This window comes from Aptenodytes forsteri, unplaced genomic scaffold, assembly GCF_000699145.1.
Source record: "Aptenodytes forsteri isolate BGI_AS27 unplaced genomic scaffold, ASM69914v1 Scaffold137, whole genome shotgun sequence".
Lineage (NCBI taxonomy): Eukaryota > Metazoa > Chordata > Aves > Sphenisciformes > Spheniscidae > Aptenodytes > Aptenodytes forsteri.
In genome coordinates, this window is record NW_008796221.1 from 4,309,177 (window position 1) to 4,334,532 (window position 25,356).

A 25,356-nucleotide genomic window follows, 5' to 3' on the forward strand; every position below is an offset into this window, starting at 1 on the left:
AAAATTAACTCTATCCCTGCCGAAACCACGGCAAACATGTTAGTCTCACAAGTAAGGTACTAATATTACGATAGTGTTGAGTCCCAAGTCTAGCAAGGTGCACTCAGTATAGAAGCGTTACAACAAATTCCCTGTGCCTCTGCATTACTTCTCTGATAGTCTTTTCTTAGACATGTAAAAGTCACTGATGAAGTAGGTCTGCAGTGTCCAGTAGGCTCAGCAGCTCTAAGTTATTCTAGTGTTTTGTTCTTGAAAATGAAGCAAGCTGATTCTTACTGATGTACAGATAGTGAATGAAGAGTTTTACTCCTTTTGTATCCAGTTCGTTACAGACTCCTGATTACATTTCTCAAAATATTACTGTATGAAGAGTTAGTTACTCATTCTTACCACATTTGTCATGTCCTCTCTACTGTACAAAGGCCATAACTGAAGGCAGCTAGGTTAGCTAAGACCAGCCAGTGTAGTACAAGTATCAGGCGATTGATGCCAGGCTGTTAACGCTTGCCATTGTTTCCCAAAATACCATGGTTATAAATGGGACAGTGGTCAGTGATGTTTTGTGGGAATAAATTGTTGAGCCTTGATGGTAAATTTTCATAGATTGGAAGAAGACAATACAGGTTGGAGGCTCAGCTGTGAGAGCAGCCCCAGGTTGCGAGGTGCAACGGTGCTCTTTTCCAGCAAGGTTTGATCATCGAGTGACAGCCGCGGTCCTTGTAAAATAAGCATGAACCTTTTTCAACAGCAGCAAAGCCTTCAGCAGCTTTAAAACGTTATCATGTCTCCAGTTTGTTTTCTCTGTTGGTGACATCAGTGCCCTTTTTTACAGCTCTGTTGGCTATCACTGTGCCAGGTTGTTGCTCGTTGGGCATCTAATGGGCACCTGAATGGATCTAATGGCACGCTGCTGCAGAGAGGGCAGAGCCTGCTCCTCTCATCTCGCCCTTCCTACCCAGTCCTGGGATCCTCTTCCTTACCTGCAGTGCTTCTGCTGCTCATCTTGCCCTGTAGTGACACTATTCAACTTGCTATTGAATAACAGGAGAAAGCTATTCCCTTGATTTACTTGTGGTTTCGCACCTTTTCCCCCTTTCTTTGGTTAGTTTTCTGCTGGTTTAGCAAGCTAAGCTCGCCCATCAGGGCGGCAGGTGAATGCCAGAGACGGTGCAAGGAAAAAGCAGGGAGAATGCCGTGGTTCAGAGTAGCACTTACAGAGGGAACAGCATCAACAATTAATTATTAAATCAGCTCTGCCTGTCTTATCTAAACTACAATCTTAAAAGCATATCTTTTGAAAAGGACACCTGACCTTGAAGATGAAAGATTTACTGTTTGAATTAATCTTAAAGTGTTATTTTTCTGGGCCATGCCTGTTTGGATTTGAGTATTTTTTTGGTAGTTGGTATCTACAGACTGTTGATATATCTAAGAACTGGTGGCGCTGTGCTATATTTTTCCCCCAAAAGGCATACTCATATCTTAACAGGAATTCACAGCCCTGAAGGGGGATGTGGTAGGGAGTAAGTTTTAATGTGTAGAGTAAGCCTGTTAATATTATCAAAAGACATAGAAAGTCTAGAAGGACAGCTCTAAAACTCCACATACTCTGACTGAATAGGATTAAAGAAAAAGTTGTAAATTATAGAAAATGAGAATTAAATGGGGAAGAAGTGGTGAGGACTGCTGGAGTGCATATCCAGAATATTGCCTTCTGCAGCACTGAATTCAGGAGGGGAGAGCTAACAGATTGAATACAAGTTTCTGCAAAAACTTTGTGAACTTTACTTACAGATTGCTTTTATTGTACCTTATTTGAGCAATTGTATTTAATGAGATTGCACGGATGTTAACAGTTTTTCAAAGGCTGAGGATCAGAAGTAATGAAATTTTTATGTTTAAAACTTTTTTTAATATTTTTGAGTCTTAAAACTAGAATTTTATAGTATCTATTATGTGGAAAAAAAATTCTGGAAGTTTGAGGTGGTACATGTAGTCGCAGAGCAAATAATGGAAAAAAGCTGTGATATGTGATTCAGGAATTAAAAATGTAGTAATAAAACCAGTATTCCTTCCATGCATGCAGGTGACTTTATAATATGTTTTCTGAGTGTACTTTTGTATGTTCAGATAAATCCAGTCTGGACTATTTTTCCTAAATCAATGTTGAGGTACATGTCAGCAAGCAATTAAATACTGGTTTGACGGTTTCAATCAACTTCTGTGCGACTTGCAGTACATTTTTGCAGTACTGTCAAAACGTGCATACCCGCAGGATGTGAAAATTATGTGAATTTAATTTAAATCTGAATCACTGATTCTAATGCGAGACTAAGAGACTAATTGAAATAAAATCTTTATTATTAGTTGAATTAAGTCAGTAAGAGATACTAGTTGGTATCTTAGTCTCACGGCTAAGAAATGTAACATCTTGTGAAGATGTATGCAGCATTGCACACATCAAGCAACAAATTTGCTCTTGTTTGCTCTAAGTGGTTAAAGGATACATTTGAGGCCTTTTCCATGTAACACCTTAAGGAATATGTGTATGACAAAAGTAATAAACTTAGGAAAGCACTACAATGTACAGCAGCATTGTTCCTATAAGAAATAGGAAATAATTTTGCATATTTTACTTGTGTATTCATTAGCTCTTTATGTATCATTTAACATGTAAATTTTCTTTAAAAATATTTAAAAGCTTTCAGAGCCCTAGAGCAGTGGAAAAAGTTGTATGAGAGAAGTACTGAAGGATCTGTTGTCTCCATGAGCTTGCTTGAAGAATTGCAGGTTTAAGTGCTGGAGGAGTAATGTTCGTTCCTTGTTGGGTTAGTTTCATCAGTTATCCTAGCAGCACATAAGCACAATGCTGCACCTATAGTGGTACTGCTGAAATCCATGGCACCGGTGAGGTGCCCAAGTGTTTGATGTCATCATTTATAAGCAATTGAGAACAAGGACTGGTTTTTATGGATTGTACAATATTAACTCTAGCTACGTTTTGGAAAGATGGTGTGCTCACTTCTTGGTACTTCAACTTGCTTAGACAATTTAGGTTAGAAGTTTTACAGCAAGAGAACTGTGTTCAACTCAAAATGGAAACAAAATTTTGTTCTTAATTTTGTTGTTACAGTACTTTATTTTTAATAAGAGAAACTTATCTCTAAGGAACCCCTAGGGATCATGACCAAGAAAGAGGATCCCTGTGCTAGACATTGAATAAGCACTTTCTGAAAAGATGACTTTTTTCCTAAGAAAGCAGATGGTAGGTTGTCTTTTCTTATGCTGTTACAGTATTTGAAGCTGTTTTTAAAATGTCACTTGTATGCATATTGACATCTAAATGGGCAACACCTTCTTGGCCTGGATGAAGAACGAAAAGGGAGAGAACTGTGTTTGTCATACATCTCTGTATGGGAAGGATGGGGCAAACCTCATGCAAGGACTGACTGCACTCAAGTGAAAGGGACTGGAGTGGCTGTTCCTTGCCTGAAATACGGACAAATCTCAGACACATGGATAGGGCAAACAGAAAAAAAGGGAGTATCTCAGGGTATGGATAGATCTCAGGCCTTCTAGGATTTCCAAAAAATAATAGTCTAATTTATGGATTTAGGAGTGAACTGTGCAGGACTAAGGCAGTCCTCAGTTAAACCTGTGTTCATCACTTTTCATTTCCAAGAGGTTAAACAAGAAGCCAGAATACTGTGGCCTTTCTGGAGGAGCTGCTGTGAAAATTCGGGACTGCTGAGGCATCGGTCTGATCTGTAGGGTAACGTAAGCATAACTGAGTATCTGTTAAGCACCACTTGTTAGTTGGGGCTTTGTACTTTTGAGGCATCAGTCTGATCTGTAGGGTAACTGAGTATCTGTTAAGCACCACTTGTTAGTTGGGGCTTTGTACTTTTTCTCAGTACAACAACAGTTGTTTGATTTGTTTATGAAAATCTGTGATGCTTTAAGAGTAGCAGGAGTGTTTTATAGGCCACAAACACAGCTTCGTAGAGTGTGTTTCTGAAGATGGATCAGATGCTTGATGTGTTGGAGTTGTTGAGTCAGGATACTTGGAATTCATAGAAATTTGGTTCCCCTCTTGTTTTCTGCTAAATATGGTTTAGATAAGATACCTGTTGGCAGTTTTTACCAGCCATCTGCAGAAACGATCAGCTAGAGTTTTAGGGATTCTTCTGAAATAATCTCTGCAGGCAAAATCAGTACAATTTTGGCTTTCCCAAGTGCTCTGACTTGCACTTCTCTAACACCCCTCTTCTGTCCTTTGGCGCTGAAATGTCCATGGCACTAAAACTAAGAAACCTGATTTGGGGCTTAGAGTGACATTAATATACAATTACAGAAAAAACCCAAAACACTTCATATAACTGCCACTCAAATATATGTGCTGGTGTTTTGTTTCTCTGTCGGGTTAAATTTTTTGCCTGGAGTCTGTTCTGTTGTTTTTGCTGGTGCTGAATTGCTGAAGCTGTAGCCTTGTTTCTGGTGGGGAAAAAAAACCCTGCGTGTTGACCTATCTAGCAGTACAAGGAAACAAAATTAATTTTGGCACTATTTTAGGCCCACACAGCTTTAGCAAGAAACATGTATACTCCCAACAGATTGGACTCTTGTTTCTGCATTTTAAAGTTTTAGTCCCAGAACACATTCCAGACTAGGTGGTCCCCATGTATTGGGTACTAAGAAATGTTCCCAGGTTCGAGTACCTTAAATGTGCAAGCTGTCTGATAGTGCCAGTGTCCATCAGGAAAGCACTTAATATTTAAATTTGGGGCCTCCTATTGAAAATTCTATGGGAATATTCTTCTCATGCACAGTACAGAAAAGCTGCTGGCATATCGGGGTTTTTTTCAATAGGGACAAACCCAGCTCCCTCAGTCCAAAACTAACTACAGAGATTAGATGTTTTCTTTTCAAGATAGTCTTAAAAACACCCTGATATCCTAACTTTGTGCTGACATCAGGCAAGTTAATGTTTATATCCAGGCATTGGTAAATAGGCAGTCTCCTTAATGTTTTTATGTAGTACTACTATTACCAGAGCCACATTTATATTCTGCAAAAAACAGGTTACAAAGGAATGACTCTTAGCTGCTCCTTAGTTCTTAGCCACTTAATTAAAGCCTGTGAGATGAGCAGAGTGATCCTTTACGAAAAAAAATCCTTTTTTTTTTTTTCCCCCCCATATTGCCTACAATGAATTGTACCTCTCACTATTGGCTTGCTTTGTTCTCAACCTTTTTACAGATTGCAGTTTCTATACCTAAAACTTCTGTATTAAGATTCTAGAGTTAGAAAATAATTATCTACTGTGCAATATTTTCTCTGTATGACTGAGTGCAGAACTTGTCATTAGCACAAACTGTGTCTGTTAGTATCACATTGTATAAAGAAAACCATTTACAAGAAGTTAATCTATAAGGTAAATGTCTGTGGTCTTCATCTCAACTGTAGAAGTCCTTTTATATTCAAATAAGTGTCTTGATACTGTTGATAAATTCCCCTTTTTAGATTGAAAATGAAAACATTGGTTATCACTTCCTGAAACATTTGGTTCAGGCGATCTATCGATGGATCACTTGAGATGCCTAATATTAAGATACAGAAAACTGACAACATCCCTGATTGTATCTTAAACAAAAGCTAACATCACCCTCGCTCTTTAGAAGATGGATTTTTATTTTCAGATAGCGAAAGCATCATTTTGAATTTACTTCTGCTAGGTTGTTTTCAGTTACTATGGATCCTCCCCCAAATTCTGGTGCATTGTTTTGTTTCTACATGGAAGTCAGCACTTCCTTAACATCACCCTGTGTTATATTTTAAACAGTCAGAACCACGCAATGACTTACTGGCCATTCAAGACCTGTGATATGACCTTTATCACACACTCAAATGAGGCAGCAATCACCACTCACTTTGCAGCAGCCTTGTAGTCCCGTGGATCCCCAGGATTATGTGTTACAGTGTGCTTTGACAGCTGCTCCACAGGCATGAACCTGAGACGTACAAATAGGTATTAGCAGTGTCTAACAGCCTAGCCATAAAATGATGGAGGTATGCAACACAACCCGTAGTTTCTTTCAGCCTTCGATTTCTCAGCTTTGCTGGAGCTTTTTATGAGCATATATTTTTGCTGGATTTTTTTCCAGTCAGTTTTAAACTTTTTACTTGACTATTTGCCTTTTTATTTACATGTTGATATTACTTACTTATTATTTCTATACCTATTGCTTGTTTCTCTTCTGCTTATTTCTCTTTCCATATTTTATTTTGTTTCATTATTCCTTGGCTTCAGTGATTGTTCTGTGATGCATGTATACCTGCAGTGAATGCTTTCCTACACAGAAATCCCAAAAGCATTCAGGATTATTTTGCTTAGGTAGGCTCATGCCCCAAACATATAATCTGTTTTATTTTTTACTTCAAGCCCCGTGTTCAAATTAAATTTAAAAAAAAAAACACAAACCAACAGGTTATGCAGCTTCAAAGATCTGTTGGCTAAATTTCTGGGCTCCATTTTGGGTCCAGTGGGTCAGGATGTCTTGAACCCAGTTCTGTCTTCTGCCCTATTGAAACCGCTGCAAGAAAGACCCGCAGTGCCCACTGAAGAGCTTACTTACTGTGACTAATCTTTGAGAGTGCTGGTTCTGTGTTTTCACACTCCCCATCCGCTTTCTCTCTTCTTCCAAAGCCTCAGGCAGATGATTCTGTGATTAAGAAAGCAACTTGAATAAATTGGGGCCATTCCCATTCCTGCCCCACTGGGATCCCTGCAGAGTCGGGGAGGGTGCGCAGCCAGGGAATGCAGCACGCCAGAGAAAATCTTTCAGCTTAATTTCCTGGGGAACAGCACTCCATGCATGTGTGCAAATACATAGAATTTAATCCTAAGACATTTGTAAGTACCTTATGATGTGAGCTTGCATTTGTCAGTGTGTTTCATGTTGGACACAGCTGTGAGCATAAATTTGCATTTAAACTGGGGTCCCATGCTGGTCTGCTGCAAATTGATGGTTTTGGCTGGTTTTAGTGGACAAGCCAAGAGCTACTCGGCTGCAAGAGGAGTTGCATGTATGTGGGGAGAGCCGAAGGGCTGCCCTTTTAAATATGGTTGAAACAAATTACTTGTAATGGCATTGGGTAAGCGTTAAACATACTTCCATTCCAAATCTTGCCAGTTATGCCAAAGGAAGTATTTCCAGTTAACAGGGAACCTGCCGTTTCCAGCAGCGGTCGACTGGCTGAGGTTTTGGCTGAGGGATGTTTTAACACGCAGAGCTGTGCCGCAGCAAAGCACAGCTTGTTGATGTAGCGCTTTATTTCGGGTGGTGACACCATAGCTCTGATATCTGCGTACCTGTGAGTATGGAGTACTTGTAAGAAGGAAAGTAGGTGATAAAGAACTTAGTGTTTATCCAGCAGCTGACTGTAACAGGATCGTAATTCTGGGTCCACTTGGACATCACTGTGTAAAAATCAAAGATAATCAGATCTTCAGAAGCTTAATTTTTAATTCCCGGTTACCATGCATTATTCCATGGAGATTAGCAAGTACTAGAGCCTGGGAGAGGCGGACGGAGTGTGTAATCTCACTGGAGGTGGCTGAAGCTGAGGTACCGCTGGCTCCTTTGCTGAAGGACTTGCTCTCTGTAAGCCTTCCTAAACTAAATTAGGAGTTTGACAATTTTTCAGGAGAAGAATTGAGTGATAAATGAAACGGGATTTTCACGATGAAAATTTTTGCACTTACCGTGCCAATCCTGAGCTTTTTGCTTGTTTGGGCTTTTCCTGCTCGTCGCGTTGAGTAGGGAGGGTAAAAAAAAGAAAGACTAATGCCCCCTGGGAGCATCCGTCAGTAAATAGGCCTCTTGTTTACGGAGCGCTGCTCGGCGCTGCCGGCGGGCCCGGGAGGGGGAGCTCCCGGCCCTTTCCCGGCCCTCTCCCGCTCTCCCGGCAGCCTCCCCGCCGCTCACCGCGCCGGGCGGCCCGGCAGCCTGCAGCGGGCGGGGCGGCCCCCGCCGAAGGTGGGCTCCGAGTCTCCGTAGGGGATTCTGTCAGCACACCTGGGGAAGGTGCCGCTGATGGGGTTTTTGCAGCGGGGTCTGAATGTGAGTCTGGGTCGATAAAGGCCCTGGGTTGGTTTGTTGCCACTGAGGACGAGCGGTGGGAGAAACCTGTTTCAGGAGCCGTACAAGGTTATAGGACACAGCTGTTGCTGGAGAGAAACATCAACAGTTTTAGATACCTGTGTAATGTGGAGGGAGGTGGCATGTATCTAAGGGTTGGCAGCAACTGTTACGGTCTCCAAACTAGCCCAGACATTTAAGCGTGCAAGGGTACCTTTACAACTCCTGCCCCGCTCCAGGAGGTTTCTCCTGGGCTGAGCTTTGTGCAGCCATTAAGGCTAAGCACAGCTCTGGCCTGGGTGACTAATTGTGGCAATGCCTCCTGTGGACTGAAGACCTTTTAAAACTGGCCTAATGGTTTATAATAATATAAATGTGCAAATCAGAAGTAGATATATGAAGGAGGGGGAGAATGGTAGCTCGTTACTTTAGCATAGAAGGACAAAATAGATTTAATAAAGAGTATTTTAGACTCAGATCAGGAAGTGCCGATACTGAAACTTCAAGTATAACCAGAACTTTGACCCTTGCTTATCTGTACTGTGATTTCCACCCCCCCCCAACTATATCAGCATGCTGTTGTGCAAATACGATAGCTCGTGTTGCTTACAGTCTTGGAATCTAATATAGCCTGTGATTTTTATTTGTACAAATCGACACAAATTACTGCAAAGATTTTTAACTTGTGAGCGGACACTAAGCTCCATTTGCAGCCAGTTTGGAAAGGTTAAAGAAAAACAGAGGCAGATAACTAGAAACTTAGCTAGACCCATATATGCAAAGACGTTATCGTGATTTCTCCCTTATGCATCGTATGTATTTGTATGTTATATGTTTTGCTCTACTACATATATTTCACATGTGACAATGTGGTAAAAAAAAAATAGTGTGAACTCTGATTACATTGGTAATAGGTAGTGTTTTAGAAATATGTAATTCATAGGTTTTTTTCTTAATTTGATTAATAATGTGACAGTGGTACTAAAACAGTTTAAACACAATGTGCCACTATAATGGGAAACTGTTGACTCTTGAATTAGCAGCTGTCAACTTTTTAATGGACTCCTTTATATATATTCTATAGAGCTTTTTAAATAAAGAACAAGGCAATTGCTGAGCATTTGCTTTTGGAAGCTTTGATATGGTTCTAGATGTGTAAGTTTAAATTAAAAGGAAGTGAGTACTTTTATGATACTGAGTTATTCTTTAAATGTATCTGATTTCTTTCAGTGTGGAGTGTTTCGAAAGAGAGGGATTACCTGCAAGCTTTAAGGGCTATATAGTATCAGCTTTCATGTCGGTGTTACCGCTTTACCTCTGCTATGCTGTAGGATGAATTACAGCTGAGGCTGTGTGCATGGATTACAGCCTCCCTCTATTTGTACTAATGAACTTAGAAGGAGAAAAACTTAAAGTTCTGTATCCCCGTTACATTATTTTTTAAATGGTTATAACTATGAAATCTAAGTGACACTAGAAAACTTTATTAAAGTTTTCAGAGGAAAAAAGAAAACCTACTTGTCTACCTGAAACCAGTGTCATCTGGTGGAGGTGGTATCTGTCTAAATCTATGAAGTACTATGGCTGTTAAATGAGGTCTGATTTCTGTAAAGCTAGAAAAGTCCTGAGGTATCTGACCAGTATTGCTTTATATTTAATTGAAATATAAAACCAGCATAGAATAATTTGTTTTAAACTATGTAACAGATTTTGACAGGTAATTATGAAGAGGAAGATAGAAGTCATATAAAAGTAGTCCATATCACTGCAGTATTTAATAATTTTACAGTTAACGGGGGGGGCATGTAAGATTTGTGACGTGTAAATTGGCATAAAATTATTAAAAAGAGAGGGGTCTCTGACACAGGATGAATCGAGATTGCTTGTGAAAGTGGGCTCAGCAAGCCTATTTCAATATACTGAATCTACAAGGCTACATCTGGCAGCAGCAATACACACTGTACTTGCAGGACAAGAGCAGCCTATTCTAGGAAGCAGTTGCTGAAAGACTCAAGGTTATGTTACACAATGTGCCCGGTCTCTATTCCTACACTGTAATGCAGCCGTGTATTAATACCAGGTTGAAGCCAAAGGTGAGCCAGGAATGTTTTGAAAGAGAGGAGGAGCAGGAATAGAAATTGCATCTCTGATCCGCGGTATGACTGTAGCCATAACATGCAAGGCCCGTTGCCAGCCGCCACACTTTGCTCGGGGGCCTTCAGGCCATAAAATTTCACTGTCCTTTTGTAAGTGCCAGCTCTGAAGTTCTCTGAAAGTGTTTCACAGTCTGTTGCTAATCAAGTTCCTGGCTAGAATTGTTATCTTGGGGTGGGGGGAGCAGTACTGGAGCAGAAAGTTTATGTAAGTGCGGTTTGCATGTATGTGCTTGACAGATACACAGCCAATTTACCTGGAAGTTACAGGCTGAAATTTTCTGTGGCAGTAGCCCCCAGGAAGGGGAAATACCTTGGGTGTCTTTCCTGAAACCTTACAGCAATCAAGACTTTCAGCAGGGCAGTGAGGTAGTGCAGTGGTTTTGCATTTATTGTCTTTCCCATTTTGATGGGGCTTAGGGGGGAGGAGGGGAGTGTTGACCTAATTTTGTTACAGCAAATAAGAGGTGAAAACTTTTAAACCTTCCGTTGATGTGAATTGTTGAATGTTTAACAGTCTTTTGCTCCCAGTTGTTTACAGTAATTGAGTCCTTTCCCTTCTAGTGCTTGTGCTGCTGTCCTCATTAGTATGTATTCCAAGATAAATCCCATACACAAGACCTGCAAATACTGTACAGCAGAAGATATGTTTTCCACTTTTGTTTGCTGAATGTTACACCTTCCAAAGTATGTTAGTCCCTAATACCAAGAATAAACTTCACGTCCTAAGGTAAAACAGCAAAGAAACACAATAAACCTTCTGTAACTTCCACTGCTATCACCTTTTAGGCAGTAGGCATTTAGGGATCTGAAATGTAAGGAGAAATAACAACTAAAACTGCCAGAGTTCTCTGATAAGTAATACCTATCATAGTGAACTTTGGTTTTGAACTATTGTTTTTCTTGAATTATTTGTTTTTCAGACCTTAAGCAACCTGGAAAGTCAAGGCATTTGGGACTAGGGAGAAGGAAAGGAGGAGTAATAAGGTTGTAGATTTAGGACCTGCAGATTTCCGCAAGTGTTACAATGATGTTCTGGTAGGATAGGTAACCCTCTTCCTCTACCTCGTCCTATGCTCTGTGGCCCTCTGTTTCTTGCTGTAATTTGAAACTACTTGAGCAGTTCTCTGCTACACGTTGTGCTCTTCAGTGTAAATAAACCTTTTTCTCTCAGTGTTTAGATACAGTAGGCAAATCCCAGGGGTGATAGCTCAGGCATGGTTACTTTTGGTTCACTTGTTAGCCATTGCTGGTTAAATCTGCTGTACTGTCTAGCTACCAATTGGCAGACTCAGCAAAAAGCTTTAAAAAAGACTTGCTCTGTGATCCATTTGCCAAATACAGAGTTTAGTTCCTCCTCTGTAATCAAGCTGGAGTCAGCTGATTATAGCTGAGATTTTTCATGCCAGTATCCTGCTTGTTGTCCTTTCCCTGCCTCTTTGGTCAAGTGACTCCCATCGCTGGAAAAAAATAAACTGAATCTCAAACTCCTCCAATTTAGAAGTATCTCTTGTTATCTCTAAACAATAGGATTTCTTTCAACTATAGCAGCATCAATTTGATGAGGAGGGACAACTTCCAGAAGAGTCTAAAGAGCATAAAGTCTTTTCTGGAGTTTGCTGTCTCCTGACAGATGGAGAAAGGTTTCAGCCCTTCAGCATGAGCACAGATAGTCTGATTCAGAGGAAGCAATTGGCAGGTAGGAAATGTAATGTTGGATTTTTTCCATTTCCTTCCCTGTCTACCTTTTTATTTCACTGTCAATTACACTTTTGGCATTGTGGCCAGGAAAACAGCCTCAAGCTGGATTGGTATTGTCTCTTGCTGTGTTTTTCTTAGAGTTAGGAAAGCACTTGTGTTCAAAGTTTTCCCTTATTTAGAATATCTGGTTTAAATGACTTAACTGTAAATCATAATCTCAAGTGATCTCACAGCTCAGTCCCTCTGCACGGAGGCCATCCCAGCTGTATTTGGGTTTATTAGTGTTTGCCATGCTGGCTGGTGCTTGGCTCCTGCGTTGTCACAAGTATCTTGTGCTTGTCTGCACCGAGCTCTCCAGCTCCCTGGCGTCCAGGCGGAGGACGCAGCCCTGACGCAGCATGGCAGGAATGCACACAGCCAGCTCGGGCTTGACGCTGTGCCTGAGTTAATAAAACTTCTTGGGACCCAGAGCACGGGGGTAATGCTGCAAGGCGGTGGCTTCATCTGAAGTCTTTGTCATTTTCCTCAATGCTGTTGCCTTTGGAAATGCCGTACAGAGACAACCGAAGTGCCTCACTTTAGATAAAAAAAGGACTGCAGTCTTATGCTGAAAAAATGTTGTTGCATAATTTCTGGACCTGTGCCGTCCCTAGAAGTATAGGAACATTTGCACCAAGCTGCACCTAGGCTAATGAGCCCAGCTGGAGCTGATTTGTTTCTGCATCTCTGGTACAGATAATCTGACCATGGATAATTGAGTATTGACTCTATAAATAACCCACTTTGAAATCCTTGTCTTAAAATTGTTTTCTCTTCTTCCTGTTAGCTTCCAAGCTTACTCCCCCTGTAATCATTTCTTGGCTGACCAAAGGCTACTCTCATGTTTTGACACACAGATGTACTATTCGTTCTTCCCACCTGAAGTGACATGTTACACCAAGCATGGATGAAGCCAGGTCCTAGCACTATAAAAAGCCAGCTAAGCTCTGGTAGGAAATAACCATCCTAATATGTTTTACCTATGCTCCAGTTGACTCGGGTGGTTTAAATCAGAAATGACTGATACATGTCAAACATTTGATACCTTGGAAAGATGTTTATTGCATGCTTGTTCTCAGAGACCTCCTGTTGCATGTCTCGTAGTTAAATGTCTTCAGGTGGAACTGATTCCTTTGTGTGGACTTGCTTGCAAGTTGGACTTCTAATGATCTTGGTTTGTTTGCTTACTGTCCATGTTAAAACTCGCAAGAATTGTTCTGAGTTGAGCTATGCCTTGTTTTAATGAGAAGTGATTTTTTTTTTCCCCCCCCCAATGAGCTTATGTAAGTAATTATAGAAAGTAATTAGAGCACCTCATAGGAAAAATATCCCATGTCTTCAGCTGTTACTGTCCATTAAAACTCGCAAGAATTGTTCTGAGTTGAGCTATGCCTTGTTTTAATGAGAAGTGATTTTTTTTTTCCCCCCCCCAATGAGCTTATGTAAGTAATTATAGAAAGTAATTAGAGCACCTCATAGGAAAAATATCCCATGTCTTCAGCTGGTGAGCGTCTACGCATTTTTTTTTTCCTAAAAGTTCTTCTAAAATATAGTCTGTGTGTGCTTCTGAGAAGGTGCATAGAAAGTTGGAACCTGTTTTAATGAGAAGTGATTTTTTTTTTCCCCCCCCCAATGAGCTTATGTAAGTAATTATAGAAAGTAATTAGAGCACCTCATAGGAAAAATATCCCATGTCTTCAGCTGGTGAGCGTCTACGCATTTTTTTTTTCCTAAAAGTTCTTCTAAAATATAGTCTGTGTGTGCTTCTGAGAAGGTGCATAGAAAGTTGGAACCACCTGCACTGGATGACAGGTTGTTCAAGGCATTGGAAGTGGTAGGGGGGAAAGCTGAATTGCACAGCTATGCTGTCACAGCTGTGCCACGTTGTGGAGTTCATGCACCTTGGTAGGTAGTTGTAATGGAAATCATCTGTCTTTCCCCTGTGCTGTTCCTGCCATGTTAATACGTGACAGAGGCAACATGAGTGGGTGAATAAACTTGGAATGCCTTAAATTCAGATCTGCATTCAAATCGCTGTGTGGCCTTGGAAAATACCTTTCTTCACACAGCATCTGAAACACTGACCGTGCTTCAACAAATTTTGAAGTCTCGATTTGTTATTAATTATATAGTAGCTTGAAAGAAACTGAGTAAAGGCCCATCTGAAAGAAATTTTTTATATAGGTAGAACAGACATTTAAAATTTTAGACATACAACACTCTCCCATTCAGGGCAACGATGGGAAAGCTGTTAGTATTATGAACAGGTAAATAGCGTATCCAAAACAAGTCATTTGTAATACATGAAGTTCATTGCAGTGAAGAATGGTTAAGAGGCACATTCGGGGCAGAATATGAAGTAGTTTTCACTTGGACTCTCAGAGGTTGATTTGCATCTATTTCATTCATGTGTGGTTAGGTCTGCGTTTCTTTAGTTTGCACAGTTAGAAGTCATAAATGATGCAAGTTGAAGTAGAAACCGTCTTTTTAGATCTTAAGTGCATGTAAATATAGAACTAAGGAGATTTTTAAGGGAGAGGAACAGAAAAAGTGCCCTACAAACCCACTTTTGTATTTGGGTATGTCTTTCAGTGTTGTCTGTTCAGTTTTGTTCTGTAGAAGGTTGAGAGTTTGGTTTCTTGTTTGTAAGAGCTATTGTATGTAGTGAGGGAAACATGAACAAGTGACCTCTTCAGGAATTATTTTGCACATTCACTTTGGAGGCTGTGTATTAGGGGGTTATCACTTGTGGGTATTCCTGCAGCATTCTAAATAATGGATTTTATTATTTATGGCAAATAATGTGCCTGAAAGATGAGTGAGCTGATTTATCTAAAACGCCTGGAATGAGGAAATGTTCCGCAGTGACAGTTAAGCTGCTTTTGTAGCAGGGTTTGATAAAACAAATTGAAACTTAAATATAAGCTCATTCAGTTTTCAAAACAAATCAGTGTCCTTAGTTGGGCAGATCTGTTTGGTTACCTGGATTTTCAAAAGATGTCAGAATATTCCAAGGAGATTAATTTGCCTGGGAATATCCATGAGGAGTGGCAAACACAGAAAAGCAAGTAAAAAATTTCATATACAAATTTTAACTTGAGTTTCCTAGAAGATGGTAATTATTATAATAATGATAGTAGTAGTAATAATAATAGCAGCAATAAGGCTTATGTGATTATACCAATTTTGTCTAAGAATTTTTAACTCTTTGCCAATTTGGCTTGAAAAATACTGTTTTCAGCAATCTTGTGAAAATCAGCGACTGTGAAGAGACATCTTAATTAATGTCCCCCCAGAGAACAGTATTTCATGTGGCAGTAGCACGCTTGTACTGACAGTTGTCACACGTGTACCTATAGACCAGACAGAGCTTATCCTGTCTCTTTGCGGGGGGGGGCAAAGGACTGTGGATACGGGATGAAATGGTGAGGGCGCTGGGGGGCGGAGAAGCTCAGGGTAACCGAGATAGAGCAAATTTAGGGACCAAACCCACAGATTTTTAGAAAAACGTTTTTCATTATTTCTCTGCTTATAAAACAGCTTGTTAAGAAATATATTGTTTCACCAGATGCTGGTTTTGGATCCCAAATAACAGAGCTGAAAAAGCCCGAAGGTTTAAACAATAGATTATATACAAGTCCTGCAAAGCCATTATTCTGGGCTAATTTCAGTAAAGTTACTGGTTTTGTACAAGTTTCTTCTAACGAATGATAAAATGAGCTGGTGATATGTTATCTTGATACTGAATAAAATCTGACATGATATTATGCACAAAACCAGATCAAGAACATAAGTCTAAAAACGATAGCTTGTTTTCTCGGGGTCATAGTACAGCATTGTTTTTTGCCAAACCGCCTCAGTAGTCCCATCTCACTCTTCTGTGGCTTATCTTTTCTTATCTGTAAAAAGAAATGCCTTTATATCTGTTTGGATTAGGTAAAGCTTTAAAGAAATATCAGTTTTCTGTAATAGTTTTTTAATAGATGAGGGGAAACATCTGATGAGTTCCTAAAACAATAATGTACATAAATTACTTTTTTTGTTATTATTTTGTAAATATCACTAAAGATGAAGATAGAGATACAGTGAAATATTTTACCTGATAAATGTAAGTAAATAAATAAAAATATGTATTGTCAGATGACCTTGAATGTGAAAGATCTGTCTGAGGCCTGAGGAAACAGGTCTGTTACACAATATGAAGCATGAGAGGATGGCAATACTAAATTTTCCTCTATTTGCAACAGTGTGTCTGGAGTAAAATTATTTAAATCGAGTGTTTGGAGGAATGACTAGGTGAGTTGCTTTTAAATTTGTATATTTAGTAAACTAGAGTGCTGTTCCTCTTGTTGTATTTCAGTGTTAAATGTAAAGATACTTTTTTCTTGCGTCTAACAAATAGCCAAATAAAGGATTTCTCTTCACATTAAAAATCATCCACAAAATTCTGATTTGTTGGCTCTGCTTACCTTTGTTTGAAGGAAGGTACTGTTGCTTGATTGCTAGAAATACTTTAGCATTTCACCTCGTGTACCTGCCCTAAGTTTAGGGCTGATAATACATTTCCTTGCTCTGAGAACAAAAATGGTGGAAATGCCACTACCACTGGTCAGCGGGTAGTGAGATACCAGCACAGAGGAACCAGTGCAAAAGGATGGTGAGGGCTGTCCTTGTGGTATAAGGACTGGACACAAGGTGTGAGATGGTATTTACCTCAGACAGTCCCGGACACATCAGGATGTCTCACTGGTTTCATGCTGGACTACCAGAGCATCTCCTCTAGCAGAACGGGAAATTTCTGTGCATAAGCTCTCCTTGCTTTTCTTTGGTAGAGTGTCACTCAAAAAAGTGTGTAACCAGGATTCACTTGCTCTGTTATTTCTTTTTCGCCTGGGGATTTTTGGCCTTGCTGAGCTGAGAAACGTGTATGACTTAGAGTAGAAAATTGTCATTTTTTCTGCAGTAGCAGTGTGTCAGGTGGCAAATACTGATTACACGTGTGGAATTGTGTCATTACAAGAAGTGATGAATTCCTATTTAAATCTCCAACATTTTTAATCAAGTTAATACCCTAAATCATTAATATTGCCTTTTATAGCTGAAGAAACAGGCCTTGACACCAGAGTTAAATCTAGGTCTTCCAGCTCAGTGATGTGAAGACTGACATTGTCACCAGGGCAAGGTATTCACTCTTCCATCATTTTCCTGTGTCTCTGATACGTCAGTGATACCTTGGAGCTTCGTCTTTAGATCTCAAAAATCCTTGTAAAAGAAGCGGCCAAGTACCCAGCAGCTTCATTTTACATTTAGTGTAATTAATCACACTATTTGAAGCAGTTTTTTGCCATGCTTGAGTTCCATTTGACCCTTCTTTGGGTTTTTTTATGCTTTCTACAGAAGACGAATGGAAGTGTTCTGGGAAATGCTGACTGTGTGGCTTTTTATGGAATTTGGCCATTTTTAAGATATTTGGCCACTTAAGAGTAATTTAGTGATATTCTAGAGATTATTCCTCCTGTCTCTTATAATTACCCTGACAAATGACAAGTTTGTCCCATAAATAGAAGATTTTTTAGAAAAACAGCAGGTTCATCCTACTGTGTTAAACACAAACACCCTTATTCTTTCCTGAATCAGGAAAGAAAAAATGCAGTGTCTTCCTCTAAATATACACTTGTGTTTTTTGCTGCTTTTAATTTTGTACTCTGGTTCATTTCTGCAGTTACTTGAGTTGTATCAACAATTATTAAAAAAAAAAAAAGCCACAGCCGTTTTCAGTGCTTGTTGTTCTTGGCACAGGATCAGTTCTGGTGTCCAACTGGTAGGACCTGAAACTTGGTGCTTAACAAGTGCCTGTAGTCAAAACAGTTGGTGTATGCGAGCGCTGATCTGGTATTTGCTGCGGCAGGTCATCTGCCTGATTTTTTTTACCGTGTGCAGAATACCTAATCACGTTGCTGTGTTTCTCTGACGGCATCTGTGGCAATGTGAATTGTTTCACGTTCCAAAAGTACATGTTTACAGTCGTCGTAGAATCAGATTAAGTTGGCAGCCTGCTCCTCTCTGTAAGTGGCTCAGTTTACATTTCTTCTTCTAGCAGGATGTTTTGCATAATTTTGCTGATCCTACTCACTTGTAGACTTTGTGAAATGGAGAATCGTTTTAGTGGGTTTATGTCAGAAAGCGAAGCTTGTGTTTATTGTAAATAAACACCAGCAGAATGGCGGTTATTTTAGCACTTGATAATTTCCCAATTATGTCATTTGACCTGGAATGAAGCTTGCGATTGTCGAGCTGCATTTTATGCAGCAGATCAGTCCGGGGGTTTGAGCTGGCAGTTTGTTTCCTTTGTCAGTTTACAAGAAGTATCAAAATGAAACCGACTGTGCTGTTTCCTTTCCAGCGCGCAGTGCAAGAAGGGCGGAACGGTTTGCGGATATTATTTCCAAACTTTTTCAGTTGGACTTGGAATAGTGTTTTGTCAAAAAAGCTGGTAAAGTTATCTTTTGGTCTTGCAATATTATGCTGTAGTTTGCTAGCATCAAATCCAAGTTTATTTTTGCTTAACCTCACGTACTGGGTTTTGTTAGGTTTTTTCAGACTGTGGCTGCAAAATGAAAGTGCTTACAAGGTGTTTATGAACTCTTGTTATGAACCAGCTGCCAGTTACTGCACGATGACACATTTCTGCAAGCAGTCTAGTTGTTCAGTTTTCTGATTGCTGGCTGTTGCTTTTTGGGCATGTGTGGGGTTTTTTTGTCTTTTAGTTTTATTAGAATTAATGCCAAGTACATTTGCAAACTTTGAACCGGGATCAGTACAAGGTGGCAGTTTTCACTTACTATTTACTGAAATTGTAAGTATACATTGCTCAACTTTGCACGGTGAAGGGCTGTGCAACAAAACACCTCAGGATATACTGTAAATAGAAAAACTGTAATTTGTGCATAGGTGGTGTATGGACTTACCATAAGTAACATCTTCATCAACAAGACTGTGATATGTTACTGGAACAAAATCACGTTGTGGATGAGATACTAAATTTCATTACCATCTGCTTAAATACTGTAAATGGGGAATAACAAACAGTATTAATATTGTGTTAGGGGCAGTCAGATAAATTAGTTTATGCTGTTTTAAGTTAAAAGGCTATGAAGTCAAGGGTTGTGATGAATACAAGCTTCAAAGGAGTTTTATTTTTCTGTAATGTTTACTAACAGCAAATAACTTTCTTACCTTTCCGTGTTTTAGCAATTATATTTTGTTTGTTTTTACCAAGTGTAATACCAAGCTATAATCCATAACACTGGGACTCTGAGTTATTCGTGGGTCAACCTAAAATTGATTTTTGCTTTAGGCCTCTTGTGCGCAGGAAGTCAAATCGTGCTAAACGAGAGTAATGTTTCAAAATGACTGGTGCTGACAAAGTTCTGGTATCTCTCTTCTGACAACGTTAGAGGGATTTTTTTGTTTTGTTTTGTTTCAACTACCTGCAAAAAAATACTGAAAGACCAAAGGCATATCTTTCTCTACACTCAAGCTGTATCATGACTTTTTTCCTTTGCAATCTTCTGTGCCTCACCGATGGAGAAGACACTAACTGTGAGCAAAAACTGTTCACTTGATTTGATCAATTTTGAGTAGCACGTGTTGGGTAAGAATGGATGTAGGTGGGATATACTAAGAAATGTTTTTTGTTTGTAGTCCAAATTAGATATCTGCAGTTTCAGGATCATGTAAAGATCTTTTTGGCTACAAAACTACTGCAGTCCACCTGGAAATATATGGTTGACGTATTTTACTGGCAACATATTTACTGTTGTGTTGTTGTCTGTAAGGTTTGCTGTGAGCTAAGTGGGTGCTTGATCTTGTGTGAGAGAGTCGAGGCAAAAATTTGAGGAGAGACTTTCTACTCAGAATGTGATTTTTGCCTCTTTTTCCCACACGCTGTGCTTGTGGCTCTGGAGCTCATGTTGCCTCTCTATTGCTTTGCGTTTTTGCTTATGATTAGAAGGAGATGTGGCGTTTCCTGCAAAACAGCTGCTAGTATTCCCTGGTGACCCATCGGAGAGGATCCAGTGGAATTACAGATTCAAAGGCAGACCTAGAGGACTTTGGCAGCTGCAGCAGAGGTTTTGGGGAAAGGTAGGGGGTTGCATTGTGTAGGATGCAGGAAGGAGGATTAGAAATGGAGTACAAGGGCATGGGAGAGAAGCTCTGGAGATTCAGGGACTGTTAACTCTCCAGCAACATAAGGACTTCACATCTACTAACAATTCAGATTTGGCTGAGAAAGTTGGACTATATCCATGTTTCCATAGGATGTGGAGAATCTCCTGGAACAGTTTAAGATCATTCGCAATGCTACTGATGCAGAGTTTGCAATGCGCATTAGGACGATATGTAGTGCTGGGCTTTTAGACCCTTGCCACTAACTAGAAAAAATAACAGATATTGATCTGAAATTGATTCTTTAGAAAGTGCAGTTAATTCAGTGAGAGAGTGTTAAAACTTTCCTCCGAGATTAATGTCATTATTACATTAACTGTTTGACAGCAGAAGTCACATGTTGCTTGTCACTTGCTGCAGTGGCTGTGCTGAGACAGCTGAGAGGTTGCAGAAGGATTAATGCAGTAAAGAGGACTGTAACTTTGATTGCGTTCTCTCTGCTCTTGGATTTGACAGCAACTGGTATTTAGAAACAAAACAGAATATGTGTTGTTATTTATGTGGAGTGTAAACATCCATTTGGAAGTATTTAAATGAATTGGAAAAGTTCTCTTTCATATTTTAAACTTGAGCACACATTCATAGTGTTGCAGGCTTCTGCAGAAACTGAAATGCATGTAGAATTTAGGTTAGTATCTTACGAGTGATAACTGGTTTTCTAGTTACCTTGCAGGATTTTTTCATTTTTTAGGGGCAAAAATTTTCATTCTACTTTAGGTTCAATTATGTCCAGTGACTATTCCACTTCTGTATGTAAACAGGGACAGCCATGTCCACAGCTGTGTGTGTACGAGTTCACCTGCCCTGCTAGATCTAATCTGTCTACACATGAACTTCAGACGAACGTAGAAATTTTTACATAGATGGCTGGTTGTCTCCTGAATGTTAGTATGTGAATATCTAATTTTATAACAACTATTTGATGTGCAAATGTCTTTTATTCACATATTAATTTATTACATAGGCTGTATAATAGCAGATTTCTGTATTGTGTGTAATTCCTTGTATATATGTAAAATATGAATAAACAAATTAATAGAATTTTTTAAAAAACAGATGTGACCAGGAAACTCAGTTTGGTAGAGGAGCACCACCACCCTGGTTTAAGCAGTTGATTTTGACAGCTGACAACCTTCTTGCTTTGTCATATATTCCCATTATTTCTCTTTGAAGCTTATTACCAATGTCTAAGGCTGATTCACTGCCACATACGTAGTAAGGAAGGAAGAAGTGAGAGGCAATCTAATAGTTCTTGAGAAGGAATATATCAATATTTAGTTATGATTTATGCCCCCACCACTGAGATTTGTCTATGAGGTTTCATGCCTTTGGCAAGTCCAGCCTCCTGCGGCCATGCTTGCCCAGCTCAAACAGTGGTTTTCTGCCCCCTTGGAGTGAGTTACTCTTCCAGCTCTCCACTGTGGCCCTACCTGGAAGGTGCTGCTGCCATCTTCTCCTGCTGACACTAAAGTGACATTCGCTTATGTGAGTAAGCGTGCAGATTTTACCCATCCGAGCAGTGTCTGAGAACATCGATGGTTGTGTGGCACTGGCTATTTACATTCTTCCTCCTGTATGACTTTACAGTGGTCATAATTTCCGTTTTGCTTCTAGGAAATTTCAGGAGAAGGTGGGTAATGCTGATAATTCTCAAATATGTATCAGAGTCTGTCTAAAACGCGGAAGACTTTCTGTACCCATGTTTTGGGGGAAGAGGGGAGTTTGAGGAGGTAAAAGGAAACACAAATATAGCAGTTGGCTCTGATTGCAAGAATGATCACCAATCCGACACACTCAGATAAAATAAGTAATCTTGTAACCTTTTCATTCCCTATCTTTTAAGTAAACATTTATTTAAAATAGTGGGATGCACTTTATTATATTGTCATATCAGAACAGTGCCTCTTCCACCATTTTCTATGTTATAGTAAAAAATCCAAAGTTAATGTACTGCTTTGCTCTTGGGAATTAATAAATTGAGAAAGTTGTCTAGGGAAAAGCACCAAACGTTTAGCTTGACTAAAAATCAAGTGTAAAGAGACTGTTAAAAAATAACTTGCTATGGCACGTGATACTTAGATGACTTTAAAATATAATTTTAGATGGTCAGTATCTTGAATTTCTGTCTTTCTGAAAGATTAATTTTAATAACAGAGTAGTGTATTTCACTTCCAAATATATCCATAGGGATGATATCGAAGACACAGTTTACTAGAAGGCAGTCGGTCTTGAGAAAACCAGTAGCTGTGGTGAAGATTGGAGTAATTAATCCTGAATTTATATAATTTGTGTATGGAAATCATGTTTTTCCCCAAGTTTCACTTTATATACAGCTTGGTTTTGTTGGTTACATAGCAGTTCCTTTTCATCAGTCCTCAAGTAATTAGTGGGAAAGTTGCAAATTTTTATTAAGCTAATTTAAATTGATTAAGTAGTTGCTGAGAAGGTTGGTGAATCTTGAAACAATAACTATTATTTAACAAAATAAATACCCTGTGAATGGAACTCTGCATTTCAGAGGCAGATGCATAGCTTACACAGTCGTTGCCACAAATGTGAGGTGAAATGAATGTAAATTAATTGCATCCTGCAAAGGACTTTTAAAGGCAGAGACTGCACACTGAGGTGTGTGGCGGGGTGAAAACTGGCAAATGACAGTTGGCATTTGGGGTGTGAGGGGAGCTACTTTTTGTATTTAAAAAAAATTAAGACTGTTGTGTTCTTCGGTTGCAGGAGAATCTGGAGGGAATTTCAGCATTTGTAATTAAAGCTGTGAATATGAAGTTACGGAAGTGCTTGATCTTTAATAGAAAATGCCTTTATTTAGTCACTGGAGATATAATAGAAACAGTTTGGAATATTCTTTTTTTTTAAGCATTTATCTTTGTGCTTGAGGTATTTGCCTATTGCAAACTAATCATGGATGAATCCTTCTGCTACTGGCAAGTTTTTACTTGTGAGGATGCCAGACAAATTGTCATGTTTTGATTCTCTGTGGGAAAATTTTTCTTAGTTATCCTTGAAATATCAAGCTAGCGAGCGCAGGGTTGATGATGTAAATACAAAACCTTCCCTTGCAGCAGCAGGTTGCTGTTGCTTCCTTAACCTGCTCTTGGCTGAGGGAGCAATGCCGTGCAAGCTCAAAGAGTAGCATCCACTTGGATTCTTCAAGTTAAGTGCTGAAGGCTTTAGGCAAGGAAAAATTGCCGCGTGTTGAAGGAGAAACTCCAGCTTGTCCAAAGTTCTCTGTCTATAATTACATTACACTTGCTGCGTTTGATTACTGTGTCAGTAGCAGGAGTACCTGGCTGATCCCCACTGTGGAGGCCCTCGGTGCCGGGGTGCCGGCAAGCCAGAGTCAGCTGCTGCCGAGCACAGCCCTGCTGACTGGAAAATTCCTCTTCCCCCAGCCCGCCTGTGCCACCCGCCACCTGTGGCTGGGGAGCACTGGGGCTAGCTCGCTGCGGGGTGAAGGGGTTGGGGAAAGGGTGTTCCCGCAAATGGGGGGACAGGACTGTTAACGATTTATAGCACCTCTCAGCAAAAAACAGCTCCTGTCTGTTGTAATATTTTGTAGTTGTGCTTAAGCTCACAGCACCAAGCCCATTGTTTGCAGCACACTGTGATCAGCCAGCTGGCCAAGCACTAGCACTTCTCCCCTGGAGGAGTATATAATTTGTAAAGAATGGCCAAATACCTTCTTAAAACAATCTTTTTATTTAGCAATATCAGGGATAGGACATTTAGATTTTAAAAAAATACTAATAATAACCAAACCCAAACAATTTTGCTGAAGTCTGTCTGTCCTGAAGCCTATTCTCCTGTTGTGGGGTCTGCAAGGCCTTGCTTTTTGCAGTACTTAAGAGGTCTCTCGTGTGAGCGTGAACAGCGCTTACACAAGGGCCTGACCTCTGGATCCAATGTTTGTAACTGATACATAAACTTCCTGCTTTTTTGCACTTGCCATTTGCTCTCTGTGGAAAAAAATGAGCTTTTACCTTGATTGGTGCTTGGAGATAACCTCCAAACTATGAATCAGGCAAAGCCTGCCTCTCTGGAAGGGCTGGGAGCAGTAGACCTTTTGCTACTTCTCAGTCTTCCGGTTGTTTTCCTTATAGCTTCCCATTAAACTTGAAACAAGATAGTCATAAAGTAAACTGCTCAATAACCGGGTCACGTGAATTGTTCATAAACCATTATAGAAGCAATCTCATGTCTGTCACAGAGTATTTCACTGAGTCATCTGAGCTGTTGTTACATACTCTCTTCTTTCTTCTTTATGTGAAAGAGCTGGGACACCTAGTGCACCTCACACAGAGATGCTGGTGGTTGCTTATTGCTTAAAAAATGGTTTGAGATTGCTTGGTGAAACTTTCTGGGAGATTATTAGCATTTATTTTACTATTTTTTACATTTTTTCCAAGCACTTCACAGAGTTGATTTTGTTTAGTTATCATTTGGCTTGATTACATTCACAACAGTAATGAACTGGTGTTCTTTGGAGTGATGAAATCATTGTGACTAGCATAGAGAAGAACAATTTCCTCTTCCCTGACTTCTTTTTTTCTTTTAGCCTATGAAATGCTGTAAAGCTTATTATTTTTCCATTACAGAACGAAGACACGGTTCAATGTGTAAACCTTCCCCTTCTCCAGCTTCTCCAGCCTGCAATTCCAGGACATCCCTAGTACAGATGAAACCGAAATCCTGTATCAGCGGCCATAACCCTGTCAGCAGCAACTCAAAGCCATTCAAAACGCCCAAAGACAATCTACTTACCTCCAGTAGCAAACAGCACACAGTCTTTCCTTCAAAAGTACCACGGGATAAACCATGGTAAGTACCAAAATAATAGTTAGTGAAGATGTTGGTGTTAAAAAAAATAATAAGTATCTTTATGTTCTAGTATCTCCCAGTCCTGTTTAGTATCTTTATCAATGATCTGGACGGGGGGATCGAGTGCACCCTCAGTAAGTTTGCAGACGACACCAAGTTGGGTGGGAGTGTTGATCTGCTCGAGGGCAGGAAGGCTCTGCAGAGGGACCTGCACAGGCTGGATCGATGGGCCCAGGCCAACTGTATGAGATTCAACA

At 39.8% G+C, this 25,356-nt stretch overlaps 1 protein-coding gene across 1 annotated transcript in view; it reads left to right on the forward strand.

Moving 5' to 3' along the window:
- The window catches only part of ATXN7L1 (ataxin 7 like 1), a 122,325-nt gene that overhangs the window by 60,285 nt on the left and 36,684 nt on the right, over window positions 1-25,356 (forward strand). The window contains exon 3 of the mRNA XM_009289043.1: window positions 24,877-25,099. Within this exon, the coding sequence (XP_009287318.1) occupies window positions 24,877-25,099 (223 nt within the window). The remainder of the gene's footprint in view (window positions 1-24,876; window positions 25,100-25,356) is intronic.